This window comes from Myotis davidii, unplaced genomic scaffold (assembly GCF_000327345.1).
Source record: "Myotis davidii unplaced genomic scaffold, ASM32734v1 scaffold399, whole genome shotgun sequence".
Taxonomy (NCBI): domain Eukaryota; kingdom Metazoa; phylum Chordata; class Mammalia; order Chiroptera; family Vespertilionidae; genus Myotis; species Myotis davidii.
This window is the reverse complement of record NW_006292094.1, coordinates 2,781,839-2,798,503: the sequence shown is the minus strand read 5'-3', so window position 1 is coordinate 2,798,503 and position 16,665 is coordinate 2,781,839. Positions and strand designations below refer to the sequence as shown.

Here is a 16,665-nt window from a genome sequence, read left to right as displayed (position 1 = left end):
ACTGCACAGATAGGATATTGCATAGTTCAGCAGTTTAATCAGGAGTCAAGTCCAAGTTTCACTCCAAAGTAGACAGTGCCTCCTTGGATGAGGTAATGGTCATGGCAGTCCAAGGACCACACTAATTAAGGCATGCATTTGAATAAATGAGACACTGCAGTAAGGGTCCAGGGGGCTAGTGTTTGACAAACAGTAGGCACTCAAATATTACTCATTAACTTAAAGAAATAACAAAATGTATAGGAGAAATCTAGAATGATATCAGCAATACTAAAAACATGAGGAGAGGATGAGAAGCCTCATCTTCCCCTGTTGAGATGACAGACAGATGTGGTGCACAAAGTAGTGACCCATCACAAATGTATCTCTAATTTATCCACTGCTAACCACGGGAGTAGAAGTGGTAGTAATAGTAATAATAATAATATCAGCAGCTAGCATTTATCTAGCGCTAATGCTTTACATGTCTAGTCTTATTTATTACTCACAAAAATCCTAAATAATTAGGCATATTCAGTTATTGTCCCATTTCACAGATGAAGAAACTGAAGCTTGAAGTGACTAATAACTTTATCAATATCAGGTAAAAGTAGAGGCAGAATCTGAGGGAGGAACTAGGCCTTATGATGATAGAACATGTAGCTTAATAATCATGAATGAAAAAAGAAAAGCATCAATTATTTAAGGCTCAACAAAGCAAACTTGGTTACAATGCTTAGATAGCATTTTATTTTGTAATCTTGTTATATTTAATATATGGAACTGCATGTCAGTAACTGATTGGTTTCAGTTTCTGCTATCTCTACTTCACAGGATAATTCCTAAAGGAAAAATTATACAAGTCATTATGAAAATCAAATTTGATAAAAAAAAATAACCTTCTGAAAAAAACAAATTACTATTTCAAAGAGCAGGCAGGACCCATCCCTTTATTATGCACACCTGAATAGTCTTGTCATGGCAAAATAGGAAGATCTACATCAGCATGTAACTGATGACAAGATATGGCTTTTCGCAACATTCCAGAAGTAGCCACAAGCAGCACAGAAACCACGTGGGCTATTACTATCAGAAAGAACTAGATTCAATTAAGGCCACAAACCAAAATCATCATTCGTGGTTTGGGGTTTTGTTGTTGTTGTTGTTAATGTTCAGATGGATAATCTAAGCCAGTGCTTCTCATACTTGAGAGAACATCATAATCATCTGGAGGTCTTGTCAAAACATGGATGACTGGGTCTACCCCCAAAGTTTATCTTTCAGTAGCTCTGGGTAGGGTCCAAGAATTCACATTTCTAACAAGCCTTCAAGTGAAACTAAGGACCACCACACTTTGAGGACCACTGAGGTCAGCAATTCCATTGAACAGGTAACTTCATTAGGTACTTGGAGGTGTGATTCGTAGCTTACATCCGGGTGACCAGTCACGACACAATCGAGCTTAAATACTCCACATAAACCATTTTAAGGTTTCCTTATGAAGAGAAGTGCTTTGCTCTCAAATCACAAAACAAAGCCCTTTGTTTCACTCTCTATGGTCATAACTTGAAAAAAAATTACAATCAAGTTCAATTTCAACAAATCAACCACCATGCCATGACCATTCTATTACTGACTCTTCTCTCTTTTATACTTGAGTTAGTATGTTTCAACATACTAGACTGGGTCTAAAACATAAAATACAATAACTGCATGTAGCCACATCATTAAGAAGCAAGACAGCCCGAGTCAGTTTGGCTCAGTGGATAGAGCGTCAACTTGCAGACTGAAGAGTCCCAGGTTCGATTCTGGTCAAGGGCACATGCCAGAGTTGTGGGCTCGATCCCCAGTGCAGGAGGCAGCCGATCAATGATTCTTTTATCACTGATGTTTCTTTCCCTCCCTCTCCCTTCCTCTCTAAAATCAATAAAAAACACATATATTTAAAAAACAAAAAAAAGCAAGACAAAATTCAGCTACTCCCTTGACTCATTCTATTCCTATAAATACATCACTGTGATGGACACTTCTCTCAGACTGCTGTGTATCTGTACCAGCCTGTGGGAGTTTCTCTTTCTGGCTTAAATTTTCCCTGGTGAAGAAGGGAAAGGAAAATATTTTGTTTTGAAAGTAAAGTCTACGCCAGTGTGTCAAAAAGGTGCCTAAATAAATAGGAAGTTTGAGATGCCAGTAGAGCCTATAATTAATCAACGGTAACTATAAGAGTTTTAATCCAAGATTTTCCAAAATGTAAATATTCTTCTTGGATTAAATATTTAAGCCCACAGACATTGACTGTATGGCTCTGGCTGGGTGGCTCAGTTGGTTGGGGCATCATCTTGTACACCAAAAGGAGGCAGGCTTGATTCCGTCAGGGCACGTACCTAGATTGTGGGTTCAATCCAGGGTCAGGGCGTGTGTGGGAGGCAACTAATGGATGTTTCTTTCTCACATGGATGTTTCTTTCTCTCTCTACTCTCCCTTCCTCTCTCTAAAATCAATTAAGAATAAAGAAATTAAAAGTTGACTATATGGTCAACTTTCAAGATTCTACCTCCAGACAACCCACATTCTTGTGCAGGCACAAGTCCCCTTTCCCCCCTTGTCTCCCTTAGCAGGCTGACATCCTGCATGATATTGACAAGCTCTCTTATGGCCATCTCCCCACTGGACTGCGAGCTCTACTCATCCCCATAATCAGATGGTAGCATATGTGTAGCATACAGTAAATCCATCATCGTCTGCACCAATATAAAAGTGGCTAACTTGTTCCTCCTGGCTCAGTGTTGCGCATCTTACGTGAGTTATGTATCACATAAATCAGTTCCTCACAACCATCATATGGGGGGGTACTATTTCCATCCCCATTTTAGGCAAGTGAAGCTGTGAGAACTTAACTAATTGTCCTCAAAGTCACACAGTGAGCAGTGAAGTTTTGCCTGCACATTTAGTAGCATCTCATATTTCTAAGCAGGTTCCTTCCTTAGTTACTACTTTCTCATTATGACCATTTTATAATGAAGGCAAAGAGCCCTACAGAGCAAAGGAACGAATGTCCTCGGTGTTACTCTGATTGGACAACAGCTCCATTCGCTCCCATGTGAACTGACAAATCAGATCTCTCCAGAAAGCCTTCACTAAAGAAACCACACTCATTCTGAGCAATAGAAATCCTTATAGAGGTAAACATTTCTTGTCACCATTTAACTGTATTTAAAAAACAGACTGGCGTTCTCGACTTGATTACTCAGTTCCTGGATCAATAGTCCCTTCTTCCTACTGACTATTTGTTCTCACCTTGCCTGGCAGAGGGAAGTAATTAAAATCCATTCCAAGACCTGCGTTAAATCACCACTTACTAGACAAGTGATCTTGACACTGCAGTGTCTCTGAACCTTGATTCCATAAGCAAAGTGAGGATCACACTTTCCTTATGAAACTGAGGAGAAATGAGATCAGGCCTGCGACCACCTGTGCACAATGCCCAGCAGTCAGTAGACCCTTTCAGTAACTATTCCCTCTGCCCCTTCTCTCTGGTGCAAGGGCAAAAGAGCCTGAATTGAGCATTGTCAATGCAGTATTGTTTGTAACTGAATAACTCAGCTGTTCTGTGATATTTCCTATAGCCCATTTTCATAGAGATCAGCAAAGTGAGCATTTTCATAAAGATCAGCAAAGGGAGCCCAAATCTATAAACCCCAAAATATCAGTATATGACTTATCCTTCCTAATAAGTTATTCAGGGCAAGAGGTCATTAAAGGAAGTAGGTAAATACTACTAAGATTCCTCCCTAAGAAATGAAGTAATGAGCGCCCTTCTGGCCGCTTCTCTATTGCGCTGCCTACTGGCTGCCAGAGCTCCTCTGCTCCACGTCTGCCTGGCCTGATCAGGGTCAACAGTCACGGAGAGGATAGTCACCCACAGGCACACTCTCTATTCACAGGCCAGGCTTGTGTCCTACAGGCTTGTAACCCATGTCATTTCTCTTCTATGAGCCTTGACAGAAATTGTCACAAAGCAGCCTGTGCCCAATGTCAGCTTCTCTGGGTCCTCATAGCTCCCACCCCACCATCCTGAGTTCTCCTGCGCCTCCGAAGCAGAAGGTACTTTTCAACTCAGGCACAAAGTGAGAGGTCACCAGACTTCACACTTCATATAGAGAAGGAGCACGCTTGCCGGGTCCTGCAATCCCTTCCAGGGACCTCTGGAACCATCAAACATTTGTGGATTAAAAGAGAGTAAGAGATGAAAGGTTTGATGCAGTCCAAAGGCCCGCAAAAGACCCCCAAACCTCTAAATTCCTCTTAAAGCACAAAAACAGAGTCAACCATAAAGCTCTCAGGACTGTCCTGTTCGATCTCCTTCCAGGGACCCATGCACAAGACCACAGAAGCCTGAACCTCAGGGACAGCTGAGAGAAGAAAACTGGCCAAGCTCCTCCCAAATTGCTGGTCACCGGCTGATGCTTTGGTGTGTCTGCTGGATCTCTTTTTTGGTGATGCCATGTGACCACCAGCATCCTTCTCTGCCCTGAAGGTGGTTTCCTTAGAGATTAGCACCAGGTTGAGTGGTGAAACAGGCTGAGCAGATGAGACAGAAATAAGGGCCTTGCTTTAGTTCCTATCTTTCTTTTAAAAATAACTAAAGAAAAACATTTTTGTTTTTAAGGGGGTGAGGGGAAGCTCCTTATCTTTTAGAAGCACAGACTAAACGATTTATAAATGAAATGATACAATACCTGGGAACTTCGTCAAAATAACATGAAAGGGAGGGAAAGGGTTAGGAAGACAGAGGGAAGAGGACTGACTGCCCAGGAGCTGATTGTTGGTGAAGCCAGGTGACATGTACACAGGGGCTTGCTCTATTTTATCTACTATTGAATATGCTTAAAATTTTCCATAGTAAATTTAAAAGGTAAGTGGGGGGGGACTTTACTCAGAGCGGAAAAAAAACAGTTGGTCACTACATTTTTCAGAAAGAAGGCATCATCTAGGCTGTTTGCCATTATTATTTAACTACAGTGACTTTATTTTTAAAAATTATAGTTGTTTATAAAATTTTTCCTTAAAATTAAGCTCATTTTACCCTACGCCCATTATACAGTGTTTTTCACATTTTAAGAAAATGTGCTATTTGCAAGATTTTGAATTAATATTTCTGATTATTTGCTTTCTTATAACAACAGAATCTTCTGGGAGCTAAAAAACAAGACATATTTCATTTTATCCTCAAGAAGACAATAGAAATGAGAAAATGAAAGATCAGGACGGTGGAGCAGCTTGCCCTCAATCACACAGCCAGTTAGTGGCTGAGCCATATTTGGAACCAAGATCTGAGTTCCATACTATAATTAGATTTTTCTGAGTAGCATCATTCTCATATTGGGTTTTGTTTTGTTTTGTTTTTCTAAGGTTCTCACAGATAGCAGCTATTTCACTGACCAGCATTTGATGCAATCCTCAAAAACAACTGGAAGAACTATTATTAAAAGTGTGTTATGTAATATTTAAACATAAATATGGCTCTCAAATATATAATGCTGAGGGATTATGACTGGGATATGTCGGTAAACATTCAGCAAACAGAAATTTCCCAATCTAATTACTCTATAATATGAAAAGCACTTGTTCAGCTTAAGACTTTAAACTTTGTAAACATGAGCGAGCACCTGTAAGTGGCTGATGGAGTGTTTCTTTGACAGGTAATGGGACCTGCATTCTGCCACCCATAGGTTCAAGTCTGCCTTTTGTGGTACCATTTTGCCACCAAACTTAAATAAGCACATCTGTGTACAAGGAAGCTTGTACAAGTACATATTTATAAACGGGACCATTAATAAAATATTTAGAAATGCCATTTATACATCGTTTTTGGTATACCTAAAGTTGAATGTTAGTTTACTTTGAACAGCTCATGGATTAAAATAAAAGGAAATAATCTGGGCTAGTTGCTGATCTATAATAATAAAAGTGTAATACGCAAATCGACCGAATGGCCGAACAGCGGACAACCTTCTGGATGAAGCCTGGGCTGCGAGGGCCTACTCTTGCACATTGGGCCTCTAGTTTGTTTATAATGAGAAAAAAAATGTTTGTTCAGTATTACTCAAAGATTAGCACAGATAAAAAATACATTAAATAAACCAAATCAAAATAATTTTTATGAGATATCTAGTCCTATGTTTAGACCACAACATAGCAGGTGCTTTATAAATAAATTAATAAAAATATGAAACCAAGACTCAATTCCAGGATAAAAGCTAAAATAAACCCAATTCAAATCTATGGTATCTTTTCCTATCTCTTAGCAAAAAAAAAAAAAAAATCACAAATTCTTCATTAAAATATCATTTTCTGTAATATATACAAATGTTTCAAATTTCTTAAAATAACAAACTTGGTAAAATCTTTCAAAATACTGAAAGATACAGGCTACCAACACTAATGAAAGTTTAGAGAATATACAACTACAACACTTCTTTTCAAAAAATTTAGTAATTCTGCTAAAGGTATTATCTGTCCTGGGTTGCATTTAGTTTATCCAAAAGGAGCTCTCTGAGAAGTAAAACCTATGCAATAAAATAAGCAATACCAAGGACTATTTGAACCATTCACAGATGCCCAAGCTACATTTGTAATTATTTTAATTTCATAATTTAATTCAATATTAGGGATCTATGTTTTAAATTTAAAAAAAAAAAATTCAAGGGACCTCACAGTAAGCCTTCACTGTCAGGTACTGCCTGGAGAGGACCGTCTTCCTGAACTTGAGCAATTTGCTCAAGGTCACGCAGATAATTAGAGTTTAGAGTCAAACTTACGACTGGACCCAGAGCCTGTGCTTAACTCTGCTACATTTCTGGACTCACAAAATAGCCTTTCTCAGTAATTATTCAAGTTTCACCTTTAGGAACGGATTAAAAATAGAATCAATACCTTTATCTTTCTATCTACTAAGAATTTTCTGAAAACCTGAAAGTAGAACTCCTTCTGTTTGAATAATATAAAATGTGATGAGAGAATCAACACTAAATTTGAAGTAAACAAATTACATATTCCTATAAACTTATCATAGTAAAATATACCTTAATTTCTGCAAGAACAATTTTCTTTAAATCATTAAATATAAAATGAGTTTTATCAGGAAAAATTAAGATAAATGCTAAAGTTATGGGCTCACTGCCTTAAAGAGAAACACGTTACACACGTTATGTTATCTGTGATGGGGCAAAAAACTAAGGTACAATAATAGTGTGCTGAAAAAATGTGATGGTGGATCTTCAAACTTATTTTCCTTCTAGCAACATAGAAAACAGTCCTAAGAAAAATACATTTAGACTTTAAAATTCAAAGTAGACATATGTGAATGTTAAGACTGCCTTTCATTTCTTTCTCATGAACACAAATAAGGATTATTTTCAAAAGCATAAATTCACGAACTAAGTAGCATCTTTCTCGTTGCAATTAGCAAAAAACACAATCAGTAGGCTTGCAATAAACAGTTTTTTCCTGAAAGATGCTGGAACAATGTGTTGATCATATTCCACGGCTGCTCTGAAGACAACAAAATATAATAAAAAACTCTACCCAACTCAAATTCTATCCCATCAGAAATGCAATTACATCTAGTTAAAAAGATTTCTACAAAAAGACATAAAATTAGATCTGGTAGACTTTTCCCAAAGTTTTTCCAGTATCTCAATTTTGCTGGAATTTACAGTGAAAATATTAGTTTCCTCTCTTCTTGCATAAATAAATACAAAGTCAAAGACCCCTCTTAAAACTATATTAAAAACAAAAAATGTAATGAGGTTGCACTTTAGATAATTTAATAACTCACCATGACTTTTAGAACTGAAGCAACACAGTATATTTTCTGTTTTAATGTAAGATGGCATTTATAATTTTAAAGATCAATAAATTGACAACCCAAGGAGAACTATTAAAGTGACATGAATTATTTGCCTGGTTAAGAAAACAAATCCGTGGTGACTGTGTCTGTAGTAAGAGCAAATAATCTCTAAGTCCTAAAATGTCTCCCTATCAATCAATCTTTGTGACAGATTTTGTCCCCCTATATTTTCTGCCTACTTCCTGGTTCTTAGCTAATGGAGGTGGGAACATAACTGAGCTGAAGATAAGAGAGTATGAGAATAGATACTACACAATTCCCCTTTACTTTTGTGTAGGGCAGATGATCTAGGCACCCTTCCAAAGAAATCCTATAGTCAAATATAATTGTTGGTGGTGCCCCAACATACTATTTGGTTTGGACATCAGAATTCCAGGATGTGCTTGTAGAACGGGGTGGATTCCTCCCCCTACCCCCCCAACCCCCATTAATGTGAAGGTCAAATCATGTCTGTAGTCACATGAATATGGATCCTGTTTCTTCATTTTGAAATTGGGACAATAAAACCAGACCTCATGTTCTGAGAAATCTCACATAGGAAGTGAGACAACATATGCAAAAGCACCTATATTTCAGTGCCTGGTATATAATCTATAATAATCTATAATAATAAAAGAGTAATATGCTAATTAGATCAAATGTCCTTCCAGGCGACCTTCCAGACAAAGCAGAGGCTGCAAGGAAAGCCTGGGTCTCAGGTGCCAGAGGGAAGCTGGTGCCAGCAGCCGGGGGAAGGAAGGCCTACTCTTGCACAAATTTCGTGCATCAGGTCCCTAGTATGTAATAAAAACAAAAAAAGATTTGATTTGAATACTAAGTTTAACATTTTAAAGTTGATAAATACATTCTATTATTTTCTACTTTCAAAATGTTATCTATAATCAGCTTCAAAGCAGCACGTATCAATTATTCTCTGTAAAAAGATTCCTCTCATCTTACGTGCTTCTGGGAGGCATTTCCTTCCCATACCCCATCCCTCCCACCTGTATCAGGTTTTGTGAAGAAGCACTGTAGTATAATAGGTAAGAGCCAAATTTTATGTGTTATTAGTAATAATAATAATAATAATAATAATAATAATTTTTACTTTGTATGATTGTTGAATGAATTAGATGAGTTAATATATGTAAAACATTTCGAGTATCATAGACATGCTAGCTATTATTAAATATATGTTAAATTTAGTTGTATCTGAAAACTGGACCTGAGAATGTTATCTGAATTCACACAATGAAAACTTTAAGTTAAGCAAAAGTAACTTAGAAACCAATTTTAATATGAAATATCCCAAAATTCAATGCTTTGGAATATCAGTTATCTGGAAGATTATTCACATATTTGGAACCTGTGCTCCTGTTCCATAAACATAGATAAAAGAGAAGGTTAAGATTGGTAAAAAAAAAAAACACAAAAAAACCCACTTCATTAAAAATGTTACCATTATTTTTAATTCACTATATGGTACTCAAACCTGCATTAAACAAACATAAAAACCATTCTGATGAATTTTAAATTAAATAAACATTGTTTAGTATTAGTTACATTTCAGGTAAGTTATTTCCTTTTAAAAAACAATATCATGCTAGTCTTTGATTGGATACCAATGTTATAAAGTAGCTCTATCCTGTAATGTCTGTGGTAAATTTAAAGCTCTCTTACATCTAAGGAATAGCAATCGAAACTGAATTACTAATATCTATAAAATGTCTTTCCTAAAGTTAATAGTGCTCGAAGAAATAAATTTAAATAAGATAGTAGTGGTGGTTTTTTTTTAAAAAGAGTGGATTGTGGTAGTAAATTCCACAGTATCTTGCTTTGCTTAAGGATCAAAAGGAACTTAAAAAGTCACCCCCCCCCACATTTTATAAAGAAACTGAGTCCCCCCAATGCTATGATACCGACTGATAGGGCTAAGACCACAACATAGGTCTCCTGGCTCCCAGTCAAATGTCCCTTCAAGTTTTTTCATATCAAATTTATCTAATTCATATCAATTCAAAACTATTTTTTGTGCCAAATAACTAATTCACAAGAATTCTTGTTAAAACAAACACACAGAACTACATTCATTCCAGTAAGCACCACAGCAGTCAGTTTACTAACTTGTTATAATATTTTCAAAACCCAATTAGGAATTTCTTGTTATAAAGATTTTTTTCCCAAATCACTTATTTTTATTGTGACTTTCAAATCAGCCCAATGCTAGAGCCTGCATACTCATGCGTGTGTGTGTGTGCGTGCTTGCTCTCCTGCTCTCTTACACACTCTCTCCTCAATCTCTCTAAAAAATTGTGGGGATGGTGAGGAGAAATGAGCAATTTACTTTCTAATCCTACCACATTTGAGCCAGGTGTATTGACTCCTTTTTCCCATCCTCAGCATAATAGACAACAATTCCAAGGGATGAGTTAGTTTCTAACAATATATTTTAGTAACAATCCTAGCCTATTTTATTATTTCAGAAACCAACTTAATAGAAACCATCTGATGGAAAAGATTTCACTTGTTAAACACATTCCATTAGCTCCATAAAAATATTATTCATGTGCACACATGTAGTTTATTCATTTTCTGAAATTTTTACTTTTCCCAAAGCAAACCTTTATCAAAGTTAGTAAACTGAGAATGGACAATAAACCATGAGTCATTCCATTAGTGTATAGGAGCAAAATAAAAAAGAATAGTGTATTCAATATACAATTCTGAGCCAATCTTAATCCAGCTAAAATGTATAAAATGCCACCTTAGATTTTTTAAAATTAGCAATAATATATGAGTAACTCATAGCAGTTACCTTTGCATTAAATTTCCCTTAAATTTATGTTCAAAGGAATGTCAAAAGTAACTTTTTAAAACTAGGCTTCATGAGATTGTCAATGTCTTCACGGCCTTTTACCTGACCACTGAAACACAACAATTGCTCCCTTCGGTTTGAGTAAAATCCCTTTCTAAAAACAGAAGCCAATAGAGCTTTTTGATACTTAGGCAAAAAAAATATTTTTAGAGAATCTAAAACTAAATTTAACCAAATATTTTAAGATACATTCTAACCATTACACCTGAATCCTTAGAGAGGGCATATTTCATTCCTTGGAATGACAGTGTTTTCTTAGCAAACATCCCCCACCACTAAGTAAACTATTAATTAAAACATAATTCTTCACATAATATGTTTTAGCTCTTGCAGAAAGAGATCTAAAATAATCCTCTACCTACAGCACATGTGTATGTATAAGCATGTATGTATACAGATATATTTTTAATCCTTTTTTTTAACCTAGAGTTTGTACTCTTATAAGCTGTGTGCTCTGAAGAAGGTTATAACTTTCTGATGCTCAATTTTTTCATCTGTAAAATGGGATAATAATTGAACTTACCTTGTGGGGTTGTTGTGAGGACTGATTAAATGTTAGTTTATTATCTCATATAAATTTCCTGAACATATAAATGATCATACCCCCAAAATATACAAATTCAGTGGGGCATCTGATGTTCAATTAACTATGAAATTCCCCTTATCTCATATCTATCAGCTAGACCGGCTGCTCATTAATTCAGAAACATCAAACAATGTGAGTCTTGCAGAATAAGGATACACTGGTGGCAGAAAGACAAGTGATCCTGGCCTGGATCTATTTTTAGGCATGGTTTAATTAACTACACCCCTAGTGTTAACACTGGAAAATAAACAAATGGGTGAAAGGCATCATAAAAGAGTCACTCTGAGATCTACAGTTTCATAGTATTCACAAATACATCAGCATGAAGAAAACACTTAGATCATTTCTCTAGCAGTCCTTGCGGATACAAGGCAGGCCAGAAACTGCGGAGATTTCAAAGGAAATTAATGAGTTCAGACTGTTCACACCGCATGGTTCAGAGAGGTTCCAGGTATAAAATGTAAGCGTGAGAAAACTACAATTTAAGGGTTGGTTTTCAGTGACTTGGTACCTTACAGTGGAGAAAAAGGAATTTTTTTTTGGTTATACAGTTACTGCATATGGGTAGAAAATTCTCAGCAGTTTCCACAGAAAAAGGTTATCTCTACATTATGTACTTTACATAAATAAGTAGGGAAAAACCAACCCTGATTCTCTTGTCAGGCTAGAAAGGTATTACAGTTAATAATTACGACATCACTAGCTAGCTACCTGGTATTAATTATGCCAAGTCATACAATTACCTATGGGAAGATTACAATGAGACATTTACCCAAGAAACAGCTGAACATTTTGTTCCAAGTTACACTCCTCTCCTACCAAAATAACGTCTGGTAACTCATATTCTAAGAAGAGCTCCGATAGGAACATGGACAATTCAAACTGTCTTACTTGGATACTACACCAGGCCATTTCCTTATTCATCTTTATCTGTTAGTGGAACACAATCTTACCGGAAAAGGAAAAATGTTGTCAGCCCTGTTCAAGCTGTCTTCCATCCAGGACTTAGGAGCAAAGGCAGAGCTGGGGCGAGCGTACTTCTGGAGCTGAATATGATTGCTTGCAAAATTTTTCTTCAAAGGCGAGATGGAGTTCAGGGGCGTTATTCCTCCGTTCAGCCCTCTGCGGTGATCGCGGCCTTGGGAACCTCCCCAGCCACCATATCCACCGCCTCCCGGGCTCCAGGAAGAAGAGGGTGTAGGAGAGGGGCTCTGGTAGCTGCTCCATGGAGAGGGGGGCTTGTTAAGATTATTCGCCAAGTGAGGCAGCTGGTTAAAAGCAGCATTTCTGTGTGTGAAAGGTGGGGGGTGGGGGCTGGCAGGAGACCTCCTTTGCTGCTGATGCTGGCTGTGATGATGCTGGAAGTGAGGATGATGAGGGTGGTGCTGGGACAGAGGCCCGATCTGCGGGGAGAAGCTGCCTCCGAAGCCAGGGCTGACATGATGGGGGAAATTCTGAAACAACAGAGCACCGTTATTAGCCGAAGCAGCGGGGACCCCTCCCTGGTGAAAGAAACTGGCATCTTCGTTGATGATTGTAGAGGAGGAGGGCGCGATGGCCGCTGACCAGTTACTGAAGCCAGTCAGGGAGGAGGCGCTGGACGTCAAGGGCTGGGTGGAAGCACCGAGCCCCGCAGCTTCTTGATAATCAAACCCTGTCAACACGGGTGACTCGATTCTGATCTTCTCCTTCCCATTGCCGTTTTCTGAAGAAGTGTCCCCTTGATTTTCTTCCGATTTCGCCTTCTCCGTTTCAGGCAGTATTCCAGCTTCCTGACCGGGGCTGGGGGAGAGCTGCTGCTTTTCCAGGGGGTCTTGCTGCTCCTGTTGCTGACTTTTTGCTTTTTCTGACCCCAAGATCTCATCCTGGATGTTGTGGGCAGCCGGGGCAGGGAAGAGCCAGGCTGAGCCGGCACTGCTGCCATTGGCAGCTGTGTTATTATTTATAAAAGCAGCAGGGCTGGGGGTGGCATTTTGGTGATGGTGTGGAGGCTGCAGATGCGGGTGGAACCGGACTGGAAAAGCAGATTTATTCCCAGTATTGCTTTGCACTAGCACTCCAAACCCGTAATCCCCCATTTATTATTTTTAGGAGCAGAATCTTACAATAATAAAAAAACAAAAAATTAAAAAATTAAAAAACCACGACAACCTGATGTTTCACGCCTTTGTATCCTCTACCCAAAATATTTGTTTGTTTGAAGTGTCTTATTAATAGCTAGCTCAAAGATTGCAGCTTATCACCCTAAATAGCTCTGATTTGGAATTCTGGTCTCTGAAAAGAAAAACACACTAAAAAAAAACACACACCCAAATCTCATCCAAATTGGGCTTCTTTCTGGGAGGGAATAAAAACGAAGAGGGTAAAAACCAAGTCTTTGGTTAGTAAAATAGGCGCTTTCTTTTTTTCCAAAGGAAAATGTGTTACATGAATGACAAAAACACAGCTTCTCAAGCATCTATGGATGTAGAAGAATAAGCATTGCGCGGAGTAAAAAATATATATATGTCTATGTGTGTATATATATAATTTAACAATCACATATGGTCTTCCTCAGCAGTTTAGATTCACTCACATAAAAATTAGAATAGGGCTAAAAGGGTGGGGGGAGGGGAGAGAATACGTTCTTTTCTTGGCAGCTTGGTTAAAAAAATCGGGAATAATTTAAGAACATTATATATTATATATTTATATATAGATAGATTATATTAGGGTATCTGGGGCGTCGGTGAATTCCTGGTTGCGGGCGAGGAGGTCAGCATCAACTACTGGGAAGGTGACCGCAGGGAGGTGTCTGCCGTTCCCGGTCCCGTGCCTGCTCCTCCGAGGGGTGCAGCTTGGGCCTCGGGGTTGTGTCTCCCTCATGGGACCCCGGGGCGGTTTGTTCGGTTCTCTCAGTTCGATTCTCCGCAGGGAGGGAAGCAAGGAAAACCCCGCTAGTGGCGTTAAGAGAGCAGGGCCTTCCCCCCGTGGCGCGCTCTCGCTCTTTTTTCCCCAAGGTTTTTTGTTTTTTTTAAACTATAATTTAGAAGGCTTTTGTTTCTCCTCACGGTTGCTGGGCCGCCGCCGTCGTCGCCGCCGCCGCCGCCGCCAGCGTCGCTTTACCCCGGTCCGCAGTGCCCGCTGTCGTCGTGGCGGCCTCCGCCTGGCTCTTCTTCTTCTCTCCTTCTTTCTCCTCTGCTGTCGCCGCGGGCGCCGCCGCCGCCGCCGCCTCCCGGTGCTCGGGTCCCGCAGCCGCGGCTGAGTCCTTCTCCTCAGGACCGAGCCGAGTGAAATGACAACCAGCTGGAAAGAACGAGAGACACTTCCGGTTCGCAGAGGGCGGGGCGGGGGTAGCGCGCACGCCCCGCCCCCCCGCCGAGAGACCAATCCGCTGCCGGAATTTAGACGGGGCCACGCCCCTCCCCTCCCAGGAAGGTCGAAAAGTTCCCTCAAGAGACGCCCCTTCCGTCAGCGCCTCGCCCAGTGAGGCCGGCCGCCCGGACCCCGCCCCCACCCGGGCTGAGCGAGGCGGGTCGCCATCTTTAGGGCGGGCAGAGGCCTCCTTCGCTGCTTACCTCCCCCCACCAGACCCGGCAGGAGGAGCATGGAGGGACGCGGGGAAGAGAACGGATTGCTCGAGCACCGCGGAAAAGGGGCCTGGTGTTGGGTGTCGAAGTGGTGACCCCTGAAAGCGCGGGTGAGCGGAAGGACTGCCCACAGTAAAGGTGGTTCCCAGGCGTCACGTGCTGCCCCGAGCTCCGCCCCAGAGGGGGTCCTCCCAGCTGTCCGGTGCCTAGAACTGCGTATGTCCCAGACTCTCCCTTCACCCTTCACCCCCACCCCCGGCCTGGCTTAGGTCTGGCGCAGCCTTTGCGGCACAAAGTTACAGCTGCTGGACCACCCGTGGCTGAGCCCTGGTGTCCATCCCCTTCCAGCCCACCTTACCCTGTAGCAGAGGGGCATCTTCAAAACAAAAATCGTGTGGTCCTCACCCGCTCAGATCTCTTCTATGGTTGCCCGTTACCTCGCCTAAATTTGGTGTTCAAGGCCTTTAGAATCATTGATCAGCTGCCTCCTGCACGCCCCACATTGGGGATCCAGCCCGCGATCCAGGCATGTGCCCTGTCCGGGAACCCAAGTGTGACCTGGTTCATAGGTACACGCTCAACCACTGAGCCGTGCTGGGCAAGGCCTTTGTAGATCTTAAAACTCACCACCACCACCACCACCACCCCCAAAGGCCCCACACCAAGCTGTTTCAAACATCCTCTGTGCTTTTCCCTTCCCCTGTCTCTCTTCTCCACCTGGTGAACCCCTGTTTAGCTTTAGGACTCAGTTCAGAAGCCACCCCGCTCTGTCTTGTGGATTCTCTCTGAGCATCCAGGGCTCTGTGTGCACCTTGTGCTTGTTTATCACAATGCTGTGTATTGTAACGGTTGCTTACGTCCATGCTCTGTGCTCAGCTGTGGGCTCTGTGAGGAGAGGACCCTGTAGGTAGGAGGCATCAGGGAATGAATGCTGAAGAAACGAGTGAACAAACCTGCAAGGATGAAGTCATTCCTGAATGACAGCCCCCTTGCCTAGTCTGAAGTATTTCATTCCTCTGCTATTTGGTTTGGAATTCCGATCTCTCGTACTTTCTCAGTTAGGTTGCTCACTTGCTGCTCAAGGGTATGTTTTGTTCATCGTTACACGTTCCCACCACTGTGACCATCGTCAGGTGTGTCAGCGGGTCTCCTAAGACCATCCTGCATATCAGATATTTATATTATGATTCATAACAGTAGCAACATTACGGTTATGAAGTAGCCACGAAAATAATTTTATGGTGGGGTCACAACATGAGGAACTGTATTTAAAGGGCCAGAAGGTTGAGAACCACTGGGTAGGTGAATGCCTTGCTCTCGGCACAAGCTCTAGAGATGTTGAATAGGTGAGTGTTTTCCTTTAGTAGGAAATGAAAAATGAAGAAAAGAAATCAGAGTAGAGCCAGAAGTGACTGTGGCACGAGTAGGGAGAGAAGAGAGATCAAAGACCTTTAAGAACTCTTTTATGAACAAAGGTGGCTTCTACTTCATTTCTGTAACCTTCCCTCAATGGCCCCAGCTTCTGCTGCCTGGTTTTTCCATCTTCCAACACTTCCGTGTAGAACACCTGTTTAGAGCCTTAGTGGTTTTATTCTTTCTTACCGTGTCACAAGCATGAATCCCATCTCTGTGGCTCTCCTGCAAGCACCTGGGGCATGGGGATTGGGCCTACTCTGCTGTTTACCCCCCACATCTGGGCAGACTCTGAGGCTTCGCTGTCAGGTGTCATTTCCTCCCAGTTGGTTCCCTGGCTGCCCTCTTTCTA

The 16,665-nt window shown here is 40.7% G+C and overlaps 1 protein-coding gene across 1 annotated transcript in view; it reads right to left on the bottom strand.

Moving 5' to 3' along the window:
* The window catches only part of CPEB4 (cytoplasmic polyadenylation element binding protein 4), a 54,509-nt gene extending 39,888 nt beyond the window's left edge, over positions 1 to 14,621 (bottom strand). Inside the window, 1 exon segment of the mRNA XM_015565100.1 lies at positions 12,285 to 14,621. Coding sequence (XP_015420586.1) covers positions 12,285 to 13,409 — 1,125 coding nt within the window. The 5' untranslated portion in view covers positions 13,410 to 14,621.
* Positions 14,622 to 16,665: the final 2,044 nt, after the last annotated feature.